The following is a 14,747-nucleotide window of genomic DNA, read 5'->3' on the forward strand; positions in this document are numbered from 1 at the left end:
TTTTGCCATAAACCAAGGTCGTCGGCGGGAGAAGCGCTCCTAGCGGCACACATGAGGTCACCTTTCTTTCTCCTCTTCCAAGAAAGAAAGTTCCTTTCTCCTAGCGGCAAGCACAGGAATTCAAGACTGGAGGAATTCAAGAATTAGCAAACACGGGATGTACTCCGCAGCAGCATTACAAACAGTACAAGCACACAAGTCTTTGTTACGTAGTACTTAGGTAGGTGCCTTGCACTAGCTAGCGTGGGTCTGCCAGGCATGGCTCATTTTAATTTAGGACATCAGTACTTCATCATGACTCTGAACAAGGTTACGTCATGCGCAAAACAATCATCCGACCTTTGAGACAAAAACATGCACAGGACGATATGATAGACAACTTGATGGCAGGAAGATGATGACCCAACCATCACCGCCGCGACCAGCATGCGCAGACAAAAAACACGACCATAAGATGACTGGCGCATACATAACCGGGGGCTAATCTGCAGATGCTTCGATTTGTTCAGACCTAAGGTGCATCAGATGACCATATATATGTACGTTCCCTAGCACGAGACCATGCATGCTCACAAATTTGAACAAGAAAACCAGCATTCAAGGTGGCCTTACCTTTCTATACTACTCCTCATGCCTTCTTCAACACTTTGAGCAGCATCAATGCCGCTGTACCAAACAGCCTTCTTCCGGGTTGAGGATTCACTCCTGTACCAATCACCATCCTGGGCTGATAATTAACCGCTGTACTAAACAGCCTTCTGGATTGCCTTCTCTGTTGTTGCTTCATGTATTTGGGTATATCAGCAAGCGGTATTGTAGTAAACAGCTCACCGGGCTTGCTACTATATACCACCATGGGAAATCGGCCCTTAACGCCGTGACCTGCAGCAGCAGACCCATCCTCGACGGTTTCCTTCTTCGAAGCTGTCTCACCATCCAAGCCTTGAGTAGGTTTCTTCCAAGCCATCTCGAGATCCAAGCATTCAGAAGGACGTGCCCATTTGTGGGGGATGATCTTGACTTTAGACCGGGCAGATAACACTGATCTCCACCATGGGAAGAAGCTTCTCCTGGCGAGTTTGAGCTCCCATCGTCTTGGTTTTCTCTTTCTTGTGGCCTGGCTCGAACATCAAAAGAACATCTGAATGTTAGAAACCTCAAAACATCAAACAGTGAAACCTGCCAGCAGCACTGCCTTGGAATATTACATAATGTGATTATGGAGATGTAATATCACTAAACCTACACATAATTTAGTTTAATGAGTGAGATTTTATTGACTAAAGGTACAACAAACCACAAAGCATCTTTAACTAACACGTTAAGCTTCTGAATGAGTATGCTGCATGAGATTTGCTAGTACATCTACATTCTAGGATTGGCTGCGTTATGTCACCAATCCAATCGTATTTTAGCATGAGAGAGAGAAGCATTAAGACAGAATTTTATCACAGATTGGATAGCTCTTCAGTGTCAGATAATTCAGCTTGAATAATCCAAATTCTATGTAGTCATCAAAATCAAACAAATAAATCTTCGGAGATGATGTTTTTGTATATTTACCTTATTCACTACTGTCTGTAGATAATCCATTTCTAGAGCTTCCCTGTTTGTGTCACTTTCCCCTGATTTTCATCATATCATATCCAACAAAAAATATTTAGGGTTATTTTTTCCCCTCACAGCTTCAAAGAAATGCTTCAATCAATACACACAGATACGTACCAGATTTGTTAGGTATATCCTCACTGGACAACACATCCTCATAGGGGCAGCTTCAAGAACAAGTGGAAGAAATAATTAAATAAAGATCATATCAGTTGTGTATGTAACTATGTATACAAAACATAGTCCTTGACCAAAACGTACAGGTTTCCAATTTCTGTCCATTCACTAGTAGGACAAAAACCATTATCCTTGAGAATCAACGAGACACGTTCAATGACCTCCAAATGGGGCACCTGCATGAAATACGGCACCTGCACGACCATTTTAACTTATGAGATATATGTCATGAGCACCATGAATCATGACGACTGAGATACGACAGAAAGAATTGTTTGCAGTGGTAACAGTATATTAATATAATACAAGTGGAAAGGCCAAAGAAAAACTTAAGAACACTAATAACATTGTAGAATGGATGTATTTTTTACGACATCAATACATGTACAGAACACACATTTTGTCTTAGTTATTTGGGTTAATTAGATATACGGCATTATTTTGTTTAGTTTCCCAAATTTGCCCCAATTGTTTAGTTTTGGCTTTTAAAAGAGTGGTGTGTTCATATTGTCCACGCCATCTAACTGAAAGTAACAGCCTAGACAGGTTTCATCACATGTGAAGCTGTGAATCACTGATTGCCCAGAGTTTGTGTAAACTAGACAAGACTTCTTTTTCCGAAGAAACCAGCAGGTGCTCTGCCTCTTCATTACAAAAGGAAGTTGCTATACACACCTGCACTTAGATGGCTTGCAGACTACTCCAAAAAGGAAGGGAACATTTACTATTATGATTATCTGTCCTTTTTTTGGACAATGAGCTTTGTAAGCTGTTGTCTGTCCTTGGCAACTTTATTTTTGTAACAAATCTCCTACTCCTATTTGTTTCAACTTTTAGTATATATTGAGTTCAGTCCTCCCCTGCTGTTCTTATTCCAACAGAAATTGAACAAAACCCTATGAAATAGCAAGATGAGCATACAATTATTTATTTGATCACTATATGTGCCAAGCATCTACAAATTACTACCTCCGTCCTGGTTTATAAGTCCCCTTTGTATTTTGTGCCAAATTTTAACTAGAGATTTAACTAACAAAATGTTAATGCATGTCACGAAAAATTATATCGTTGGATTCGTATTCAAACATAGTTTTCAATTATATTTTTTTTATGACATGCACTAACATTTTGTTAGTAAAATTTAAGGTCAAACTCTGGCAGTTGGCACACAATACGAAGGGGACTAATAAACCAGGACGGAGGTAGTATATCAGGAGCAATGACACTAGCAGATGTTCTCTACTCATGCACCATGAACAATAACATTTAGCACAATGCAAGATACTCCCTCCGTCCGAAAATACTTGTCATCAAAATGGATAAAAAGAGATGTATCTAGAAGACTAGAACTAAAATACGTCTAGATACATCCCCTTTTGTCTATTTTGATGACAAGTATTTCCGGACGGAGGGAGTAACAATTAGCTCCTATGGAAAACGTGACGCTGATTTTCGTAACTTCAGTGCGATGCTAACAGTAGGTTTCAATGTATTACTAGCATATTAACAGAAGGTAGTGGAATACTCTTTCAGTGGTATAGCGTGCATGTCAACTACAAGGCACCCATGGCGACTTCCATCAATCTCAAGATCTGCCACCTCAGTGTCTCGGATGTACTCAAAGGGGTAGGGTGTGCATGCGTGCATTCATAGGAGTGAGTGTGTGTCTGCGTATGTACTGTGTTCCTAAAAAACATATAACAAACCAAATACACCCCTGACAGCCAAAGCTGCACAACTGCCTAGGCACCCCAAATACACCGATAAACAAAACTGTAAGACGAAGCGCCTATGCAGCGCTAGGCGAACACCAGCTGCATCAACCACACTTAACGCTAATTTGAACCACAATTCTCAAGAGAAGTTTTCGTGAAGGAGGGACTCAAAATGAACTTCATATTTTCAAAGTCATTTTACAAACTGTATTTACTGCCAATGACCCCAAACAAATCTTACATTCTTGACTGAGCCTATAATAAGTAGATACATTACAAATTTTGTTCAGTGTTTCTAGAAAAATAATATTGATCAGATAATGCAGGAATTACCAAAAAGCCAATGCTTATACCTCACCAACATATACAATTTTTGTAAAACAGAGAAAATCAAGGAATTATAACTGCAAGCACCAACAGAATGGTACCTCTAGATGCTTCTGAATGTATGAATCAAGACCTTCACCAGCTTTGGAAATTACATGAACAAGCATCAATGCCATATTATTAAGCTTTATCCTTGCCTCCACTTGTTGACCCTTCTCAGACTGCAAAGCAATATTGTTGTTCCAAATACGGTCACAGATATTAGCAAACCCATCTGGCTTACTATCTCCATTTCTCTTGCGAGAAGTTCCCATGCGTATCTGCTCTTGAGCTGCCATGAGCAAAACGGCTGTCTCGGCAAGCTTTCCCTCTTTTATGTAATTCCACAGCTCATCCAATAGATTATCTGTGTATTTTGCAATCAGCCGAGTCGTATCCAAGAAGATCTTCTGCAAAAATCACCAGCACAGACCAAAAACTGAGTCTTTTAGAATTTATTTATAGGTAAGACTGTAGTGCTGATTAACTTAAAACTATGTTCTCAACAACAATCTTAATAAAACCACAACCTTATTTTCTTTGTTAAGAACAAAATAGAGTTTGTTTTCTCTCAACAAAGAGTCAAAGGCTAAAAAATGTCACTACAGCACAGAAAACAATTCCGACTATGAAAAATGGAGATTTAGGAATTTAAGGTTCCTTTAGTATTATTGCTACGTCAGTTATTTATAAGTATGTGACTTTGCTATGCTGGAGTAGTAAATTGTTAAGGGGTGGATGTGAGACAAACCATTTCAGGTAGGCACAGAAGATGGATGAGCTTGAAGATAAAGTTGGCATCTGCCTCACTGTAATCCCGATGCTCGTGGTTAGGAAACAGACTGTCTTCCAGATACTTATGCATACACGTGTTCTCGACTGCAACATGGAGTGGGAGAAGGCCCTCGATGACCTCAGCACCGGCTGTGCGTAGATTGGCGGACGCGCCGTGGCGGACGAGCAACTGAATCATGTCAACCGAAAAAAATTCAGCAGCTCGATGGAGGGGATAGTACCCATACTGGTTCATGCAGTTGGGACCGGCTCGGCACCCATCAAGCTCAGGTGCCTGGCCCTCCAAGACAATTTTGACACATTTCACCGCATCTTGTGAAATCATATGGTTCAAAGCCTCTGGGGTGATGATCGAACCCCATCGCATGCCCTGCCCATTCCTCTCCATATAGCTGAGAAAGCGCCGGACGCTATCCTTATCCAGGATAGGTGCCAAATGGTGCACTTTATCATGGAAGAGATGATTCACCTCCTAATCAGGATCAAAAGAGGTGAAAGGAAATCAGTTATCCGATTAGCAAAGCAAAATGAAATAAGCAGTGCACTATAGGACAACAAAACAAAAATATTGCATAAGTAGCGCACACAAAAAATACTGCAGGGGAAAAAGTAAATAACCAAATGATTTTTTTTTCAAATGCAGAGAACCTTAGGGATGCGTTCTGGGAAGATTATACTGGATGCTCTGACGGCACCAACTGCAGCTTCTTTCTCACGTAACCACTGCAAAGAGAGGGAGGGGGGCGTCAAGAGCTATACTAGGGAAAGCAAACATGATAAGATAGAAATGCCATAAAGTTAAAAAAGAAAGTTGGTTAATTACTGCACCTTAGCTGCTAAACGGATAGAGTCACTTAAGCTATTTTCAACAGCAGGAGGGCATGGAGGAGGATACGGAGGATTCCATGGATCGTATTCATCCGTGCTTGATCCATCAGTACTGGTAGTGTCTTCATGGCATGTGGTTTTCACTGCCTCCTCCTTGTGTGTTTTATCCATTGCTGCCGAACTGGCCTGGAATTCCAGATCCACTGTTTGTTTGGCTGAAAAGAGTTTAACCAACCAGGAATTGCATCCCAAATCAGTTTCACACCTAGTTTGATTCAACATTTTTTAAGAGATGGTGGAGCAATACGAAATTGGGATGCTAGAATTTTCAGAGAAACCTCCAAACTTCACATAAATGTCAAATGTGGCAATCTCATCAGTTAGGTTAAAAAAACATATTTCATGAAAAAGACTTACAAGTAATACAATATGGAAGTGCTGTATTGTGCACAATTTTACAGTAAGGCATTGCAAACTTCATTCATAACTGCTTCAACACTGAAATGGCTTTTGTTCCTACAAACTGCTAGTGCTAATTGATTCAATTGAGAAATACTACTGTACTTTGTCAAATAAATTTGACACTGTAAGCATCGTTCAAGCACTGATGTCGAAGACAATGATGTCAAACCACAGCATCGTATTTCTAAACAAAATCAACACATGTCCTGCAAAGTAAATAAAAAAAGCTCTTTCCTGATCCGCATATAACATGAAGTTAACACGTAGGTTAGGCATATGCCAAGTGAACTAGATGTAAGCATTCCGCTCGGTGCGTAGCACTAGTTCTGGCACATAACTTGATTAAAGCCTACATGCATAGCAATTGTGGAAGTTGAACAAATTAACCAATATACAGATACAGGCATCATTTCCGCACAGAAACAAGTGTGAAGCTTAAATAAAGCTATTTATTTTTCATGGGACACCAATTATCGGTGATACTTATCAGTTAGGAACCACTAGTAGTATATTTCCATTCAAGCACCATGAACGAAATGAACTTGTGAGAAGAAAACCCTTGGGGGTTCCAGCAACAATCCGGTAAAAGGAACCGCAGTAAATGAAATTCGGAGTAGCTAGTGGCCGCCACCGTGGGCTGCAAACCAGAAAGCTGCAGATCCCAACTTGAAAGCAGAAAGAGCGTGCTAAATTTCCCCGAGAAGGGCTTTTGCAAACAAACAAGCAACAACAAAAAAACTGTTCTTTTTTTATACAAAAATGCAACCAAGCACAACCGCGAGAAAACGGAATGCAAAGATTTTAGCTTTCGTGCGTAGAACCGCTGAATCGGGGGCGGATCTAGACGGCGTCCAGAAACCCTGAAGCAGGGTCGGTGGGGTCGCCGGATGAAAATAACCCCGTACCCGATGAAAACCCAATGACGGGGTGGATGCGGGAGGGGTGGACACAGCAGGGGCGCGATGAGGAAGAAGGTGAATGGCGACGGCGGCGGCGACACGCGAGCGAGCGAGAAGGGGTGGGGTGGGGATTCCGGCGTCGGCGGTGACGAGGAGGAGAGGTGGAGACTCGGGTGAGGGAGAGGAAAGGTGGGTCTAGTCCATTATTATGTTGGGCTCGGACGGACGGGTCACGGGTGGAGTGGAGACCGATGGCCGGTGGGTATGGGCACGCACGGAAAGGCCGCAGTCTTCTTTCTAAAATGCTAACCAGTAAATGTTTGGGGCCGGGGCACCGGCCCAAGCTTCGGCCGGTCCAGTCCACGCGCGCACGCCGCGATCCAGTCGCGAGCAACCACGTGACGCTGCGGACCTCGCGAATCTCGTCTCATTCCTGTCTCGCAGCTTCGCGGATCTCGCCCTCATCCTCATCTCCTGCAGCGCCGGCGCCCACATCTCGCCGTCGGCCATGGAAGGTTGAATCCCCCGCGCGTCCATGGATGTAGATCTCACCCCGCCATGCTTTACAGCCCGTTTCGCCATTGGATGCAGCCCGTTGACCAATCCCCATCCCGGCGGTTGCAACTCCCACACGTCTCGTGCTTCTGCCTCGCCGCCGACGAGTCGGGCGGCGAAGGTCGACACCGGAGGCTTCTGCAGAATCGTCGCACCCCCATCATGTTGCAACCGTTTTAAAAAAAGCTTCATCCCCCTAGATGAAAAGCTTCAACCGGATGTAGAGAAAGCTACAAGCGGTCAGCGCCATCGCCGGAAAGTTACAACCGTTGACATGAAATGCTACATCCTTCGATTAAAAAAGCTTCAACCGAAATGACACAAAAAGCCTTGACCAAGTGCTGCTAAAAAGAAAATAGCTACAACTTTTGATAGAAAAGCTTCAACGGTTGTTGGAAAAAGCTCCAACCATTGAGAGAGAAAGCTACAGCTAGACACTATGAAAATAAGAAAGCTTCAACTAGCGACGGCTGGAGGTGGAAGAAGAAGATAAAATGCTGCAGTTTTGCTACATGCTTCAACCGGCATAGATTTTTACTATAACTGGCATAGCATTTTGCTACAACTAGCGTCACGTTTTGCTACAACACACAGCCGGCGTCGCGGTTTTGCTACAACTAGCATCTTTTTTGCTACAACCGGCATAATGTTTTGCTACATCCATCACGGCCAAGCTGCGACCCAGCACGGGTTTCTGTGAATTCCGGCGGCGAGATCCAGCACGGGGGCAGGGGCGGATGCTGCAACCGGTCGCCGGCGAGCTGCTACGGGCTCGCGGTGAGCTGCTACGGGCTCGCGGCGAGCTGCAACCTCGACCGGCCATAACGGAGCTCGAGCCCAAATCCATGGCGGCAAGGAGGTCATGACGTATGTAAGACATGATTGAAGCAATCCCAAGGCGGCTTGATAGGTGGGGAAGCCCCTCGTCGACGTGATTCGGCCGCGGGGAACGAATAACAGGCGGATCTAGCCGCCGCCGTCACGGATCGGGGACGGGCAGTCGCGGGGGGGATCCAGCTCCCCTGTTTTCCTTGCTGTGGCTGTTCGTACACGGTCGCAACAAAACTGTTCTTTTTTGCTGCAACGGTTGCTTCAGTCCGTGTATGCGCGCAGATCTAACGGTCCATGCAAACCGCATCGGACGGCTAGGCCTCGACCGGCCCAACTATTGGGCCGGTGCGCCAGCGCAGATCGCTGCCCTAAATGTTTACCTCGTATGAGAAAGTGGTAAACGATACTATTATTCCGCCGGCTGAAACCACGCCGCGCATCGGCCGCTTTGCTGGCCACCACAGCCCTCCGGCTTTCCCCAATTCCACGGCTCCATGCCCCGTCCCATTTCAAAACAAGAACCGAAGCAGCTTCCGTGCGTTCTCGGCGATTTGGCACATCCGGCCATTCATTTCGCTTCCTTGATGCAATTCTGGCCGTCGGATCAAGCCCCCGACCGATCTGGGGCGCCGGATCAGAACCGCAGCCCTGTAGCAATGAACAGTTTCACCCCCACGATAAATATCTGTTGCCACCGTCTGTTAATAAACAGACCCGATGAGGGCATTTTTTGAATTTCGCTATGAGGTATAAAAGCCCAACCCCGGGGTTTCTCCCCAATCTGCTTCCTCTCCTCTTCACAATTAGCTTCCTCTCCTCTTCACGCGAGGAGGAGCCGCCGCCGCCCCCTCCCCTTCACCCTAGCCGCCACCCCCATCGCGCGACAGCGAGCCCGCCCTCCCGTCCCCCTCTCCTCTCCATGGTCCTCGGCAGAGGCAGCACAGGCGACCGTCGCACCATGCGAGAGAGCGCCGTATCAGGCCACATCGGAGAGGTCCAGGACGTCGTGGTGAGGAGCGTGCGCCGCCGAGACGGCCGTCCGCGGCATCAAGGTACGCCCATTTCGATTCACTCTTGGACCCTCACCTCCCCTCATGTTGCTGCTGCTTTTGGTCAAGCAGGTGCATGAACACATCCAGCGGCGAACCCTAGCCGCACCGCATGCTGCTAGCCGTACCTCGGGGCGGAGATGGCGCCGTCCCCAACACCTTTGGCTGGCAGAAGCTCATCGTCGGCTTCCACTTCCCGCTCCTCTGGTCGACAGGTCCGTTGCTCCAATATGGACGAGCAGCAGCTCCTCCTCTGGTGGATGAGGCACGAGCCCTCATGGCTCCTCCCTCCTCCTACCCCTACGTGGTGAGCTCCACCCCCTCTTCCTACCCCCTGCACATCTATCTATCTAGCCAATTTGATTGCAATTTGTCAGAATGTTATGAGTGATGTGAAGGTTAGTGTTTGGCAGACATGCATAGCTTAGGTTGATAGGACTGATTACTAAATTAACTGGTGTTGGTTCAATTGTATTTGTATCACCTTGATGTAGTTGTCTAATTTAGAAAAAGGAAGCTAATTCAGTCCTTTTTGAGATATAAAGGAAGCTAATTCAATCATTTTTCAGATAAGGAATGCTAATTCAGTCCATTCATGTATTCGTATCTTTGCATTGGCACTTAGATCGACATCATGCATGATATAGGAGTTGTTGCAGCCTGTAGTAGTATATGCTTTTGAAAGAAAATGCCTTTTTTTGACTGGAGATATGTTATCAACATTTCAAGCAAGTGTGCAGTAGCACTTACGTGTTCCTAAAAAATATGCAGCAATAATAATAAGATTGATCCCTTCATTTTTTCTGCAGAAAGTGTAGTCTGGAAGCTTCTCAAATCTGGGTACTGTTTGTAGAAGAGGAGTGGCCTTTTTTCAGTAAAGCTTTGAACATTATCTTGTAGTTTGGATGGCATCCATGATTACTCTCATGTGTTTGTGAAGCCCTGGATGCCGAGTTCACCGTTGATGCGCCACTATGGAGATGTAACGTGTGCTACACCATTTGTCCCCTCATTGCAGAAGAAAGTTTGGTAGCAAAATCAAGCGTTCTTCCTTAACTTGCTAAAGTGTTTGCGAGGCTGTAGCCGGACCACCAAATTTCTTCTGGCATGTAGATGTCAACAGATCCTAACCACTACAGCATGTTTCCGCATTCATTCTTCGACCAACATGTGGTTTCATTTCAGACGACTGCAATCACCAGTGGGCCGGGAGCCATGCTTGTTTGCCTGGACACTTCTAGTGGGATAAATGGTAATCTGGCAATGTTGAAGACTACACCTTCGATGATTGTATCCACTGCTTCACCCAACATGATTCTGGATTCTAGCCAGAGCCTAAAGTATGGAGGTCCAATGGTTGTGGAGTGGTCATACCCTGAGTTACAGATGCTTAATGACGGCCTCCATAAGTATGTTTTCTGCCACTATGTATAATTACTGACTTTCATCACATTAGTGAGAACGAGAGCATTTTATCGGATGTATATGCCAAGTTAATTCATATAGTTTAACATTAAGATAGAATATACATGCCAATTGACACCAAGTACGAAATAATTATTCTGCCTATATTGGATCAGAATAACAGGTGTTTATTGTGTTAGTGCGTCAAGATAAATATTTGTTTATTTCATGATTAAGATGTATACTTCATTTCTACTGGAGAATAATGGCATGAGTGTTTTCAGAAGCATATCACTTTCTTTTATCTTTCAGATAACGGAGTTCACTTTCTTTATGATCCTATTTCTATGAGTTGTTTTTTGCACTTGCACGGGGGATGGATCGCAAGGGGAGAGGTGCAGTCCTCCATGTTGGGAAACGTTGCATGGAAAACAAAAAAAATTCTACGCACACGCAATGATCTATCCATGGAGATGCATAGCAACGAGGGAGAGAGTGTGTCTACTTACCCTCGTAGTCCGTAAGCGGAAGCGTTTCACAACGCGGTTGATGTAGTCGAACTTTCTTCGCGCTCCATCGATCGAGTACCGAACGTACGGCACCTCCGAGTTCTGCACACGTTCAGCTCGGTGACGTCCCTCGTCTTCTTGATCCAACAAGAGGTCGAGGTAGTAGATGAGTTCCGCCAGCACGACGGTGTGGTGACGATGATGGTGAAGCGATCCTCGCAGGGCTTTGCCTAAGCACCGTAAGAATATGATCCGGGTGTAAACTATGGAAGGGGCGCCGCACATGGCTAGGCAATTGTCTGGTGTGTGCTAGGGGCACCCCCCACATATATATAGGTGGGAGGGAGAGGGGAGAGGCCAGGAGGCGCCCCAAGTAGGACCGAATCCTACTTGGGTTCCTCCTAGGTCAGCGCCCCCTTCCTTATTTACCGGAGGAGGAAGGAAAGAGGAGGGAGGAGGGAAGGAAGGGGGAGGCCGAATCCCCCCTTTCCTTCTCCCTTCCCCTCTTTTCCTTCTCCTCTGGTTCGGCCCATATGGGGGGCCCACCAGGCCCTGGTGGCTGGTGTGTTTCCCATCTTGGCCCATAAGGCCCATATCTTTTGCCGGGGGTGCCCGGAACCCCTTCCAGTGACCCGATATATACCCGGTACCCTCCGGAACACTTCCGGTGTCCGAATACTATCATCCTATATATCAATCTTTACCTCTCGACCATTTTGAGACTCCTCGTCATGTCCGTGGTCTCATCCGGGACTCCGAACAACATTCGGTCACCAAATCACATAACTCATATAATACAATATCGTCATTGATACGTCTCCAACGTAACTATAATTTTTGATTGTTCCATGCTGTTATGTTATCATTCTTGGATGTTTTATAATCATTTAATAGTCATTTTATATCATTTTTTGGTACTAACCTATTGACATAGTGCCAAGTGCCAGTTGCTGTTTTTTGCATGTTTTTTACATCGCATGAAATCAATACCAAACGGAGTCCAAACGCAGCGAAACTTTTTGTGGATTTTTTGGACCAGAAGACATCCAGTGGGCCGGAGAAGCGCCTGGGGGGTGCTCCGAGCACTACTAGGGAAAATCTTATACACAGAATCTTAGCAGCAGCGCGGTTTAAAAACAGGCGTAGCAGTAGCGAGCTTAACGAAACCGCGCTACTAATAACTAGGTAGCAGTAGCGCTCTAGGTGAAACAAGTGCTACTACTATAATTGCCACGGATTTGCCTCCAGGCTAGATATAGTAGTAGCGCCCTTCCCTGGACGCGCTGCTGCTAAAGTACTTAGTAGCAGCGTTTTTCAGCAAAACTCGCTGCTGCTAAGTGTTGCACCTAATTAAGTTTAGTCCCATACTGCTAAGCGAACAAGGTGTTCACCACCTTAAATATGTTACTTCTCAAACTACCTCGAGCACTTGGTCTTCATTGAACTATATGTGTAGGATTTGTGGCTGCAATATGAATCTTCACCAGTGCCTATACAGGACTGTGAGGATTCATGTTGACTACTTAGATTCTACACAAAAAGATCAATGATGACCAATGTATATTTTTTATGCATGCTTAGACTTAGCAGTAGCGTTTTTCTGTAAAACGCGCTATAGCTACTTTAGCTATAGCGCGTTTCCTAAAGTGCGCTGCTGCTAGTTCGACTTAACCACCCGCCCGCTCAAAATTTTGCTAAGTCCTCCTTCCCCCCTGTTCCCCTACTCCTCTGTCGCCGCCGCCCGAGCCCGAGCCTGCCCTCACCGCCGCCGCCCGAGGCCGCCCTCAACCTCACTGCAGCCGCCCGCCGCCGCTCTCGACCTCACCGTCGCCGCCGCCTCCCCCAGCCCTCCATTCTCGACCTCACCGCCGCTCTCGACCTCACCGTCACCGCCGCCTCCCCCAACCCCCCCGCCGCCTCCCGATCCCGAGCCCTCCCTCGCTGCCCCTACCTCTCCATCGCCGAGCACCTCCCCGCCACCGTCTCTCCCCTCTCTGTAAGCCCCCCACCCCTCCCCCACCCCCTTTCTCTCTGCTTAGTTAGTACTAGATGTTTTTTAGTAGTATTAGATGTTAATTTAGGGTTCATAGATAATGATTTTTAGTAGTAGTAGATGTTAATTAGTAGTAGTGATGGTACTAGTTAACTATTGTATAATGTAGTTTATGTTTACTGTGTTTAGTAAGTGTTTAAAATAATTAGTAAGTAAATTAATAAACTAGTTGAACTAGTTTAGTAAGTAAATTAATAAACTAGTTGAATTAGTAGAACTAATGTATTTTTAGTAAGATAATTAATATAACTAGTTGAACTACTTTATTTTTAGAAAGAACTAGTTTTTTTCTATTTATAGTAAGTTTATATTTAGTAAGAACTAGTTCATATTTGTTGTTATTTTTTTAGTTAAACAATTATTCGGGATGTATTAGTGATAACTTATAGGGTTTTTGCTTTTGCAGAAACCAAGGAGCCCCTCCATCATCCCCGCCGTCGTCCCCGTCACCGACCCCCTCCGACCTCGAGGTGAGACCAGCCAAATCTCCATGTATATCTTGTGTTGCTCAAATAGGATATGTGGTTGCCCAAGTGGCCGGTCATGTTCAGGTTACACCTCCGAGTGGCCTATGTTTTGCCGGAGTGTTGATTAATTTCTGTTCCGGCAAATTTCAGGCGCTCGATATGTCCTTTTTTAGCAAAGGTCATGCCGGATTTTTCCGTGAATTCTGGCATGACTTGTGCTAGAATATGTAGGAAATATCGAGTGGCCTGGATTTTCTCAAAAAATAATGATCTAATTTAGGTTTTGTAGTACATATATTTATTTGTACAAGTTTCATCGTTGAATTATGAACGTAGGAAATGTCGTACTCAGACGACGACAGTCTCCCGAGGGAGTGCAGCTGGTGCCACGACGATCGAGGTATATGCGACAGGTTCCTTGAGCTGGACGAAGATCGGCGCTTCAGCATTAAGCTTGAGGAGACCTTCGATGTTGAAACGGTACGCAACAACGACAAGTGTTTTTTCGTAATTAAGCATGACTTCAACTATTTCAACGTCTAATTTTCATCTTTTACAATTCGACTAGCTTATCCCATGCCATGCAAGACGCTATGTCTTGGAGAGGATGGGTTTTGAAAACCATGAAAATTTTGAAACAAAGAAAATACACCTAAGGACCCATCATGATATGGATTTTGAAGTAAATCTGTACAATTCTCAGAGCGTAACCCATTTTGGTTGCCAAAATTGGGAAGCACTTTGCAAAATGTATGGTTTTTATAAGGGTATGATTGTCACCATGGATCTTGGTGATCCTGACATCGAGCAAGACAATATGGACATTTGGGTCCTTGTTGATACGCTTCCGATTCTACCGCAATATGAGTTTCTCAAACATAGTTATGAACTAATTTATATTTTTTATTTCAAAATAGTTGACAGCTTATTTCCATTGACAGCTTATTTTGAATCTTCAAAGAATGTGCGGAAGATGGTAGACAAAACCCACTACACTGATGGCTCCGAATTAACTTATAAGGAGAAAAG

The 14,747-nt window shown here is 44.9% G+C and overlaps 1 protein-coding gene across 1 annotated transcript; it reads right to left on the minus strand.

Annotated features, from left to right (window-relative positions):
- Positions 1-266: 266 nt before the first annotated feature.
- LOC109741530 (uncharacterized) lies at positions 267-7,058 on the minus strand. The gene is made up of 9 exons (XM_045229474.2): positions 6,857-7,058; positions 5,490-5,704; positions 5,310-5,384; positions 4,618-5,133; positions 3,929-4,276; positions 1,870-1,979; positions 1,726-1,775; positions 1,564-1,625; positions 267-1,117 (listed from the first exon to the last, which is right to left on the minus strand). Exons 2-9 carry the CDS (start codon positions 5,658-5,660, stop codon positions 629-631), a joined length of 1,821 nt encoding a protein of 606 aa, XP_045085409.1. The 5' UTR covers positions 5,661-5,704; positions 6,857-7,058; the 3' UTR covers positions 267-628.
- Positions 7,059-14,747: the final 7,689 nt, after the last annotated feature.

The sequence above is a fragment of the Aegilops tauschii genome, chromosome 1 (assembly GCF_002575655.3).
Source record: "Aegilops tauschii subsp. strangulata cultivar AL8/78 chromosome 1, Aet v6.0, whole genome shotgun sequence".
Lineage (NCBI taxonomy): Eukaryota > Viridiplantae > Streptophyta > Magnoliopsida > Poales > Poaceae > Aegilops > Aegilops tauschii.

Bases quoted from the DNA above. Each gene is read 5' to 3' on its own strand.
- LOC109741530 (XM_045229474.2), bottom strand. From the start codon at position 5,660: ATGGATAAAACACACAAGGAGGAGGCAGTGAAAACCACATGCCATGAA. The intron at 1,776-1,869 runs GTACGTTTTGGT...TTGTTCTTGAAG, and splicing joins TGGACAGAAATTGGAAACCT to CTGCCCCTATGAGGATGTGT. The intron at 1,118-1,563 runs GTAAATATACAA...TGTTCGAGCCAG, and splicing joins TACAGACAGTAGTGAATAAG to GCCACAAGAAAGAGAAAACC.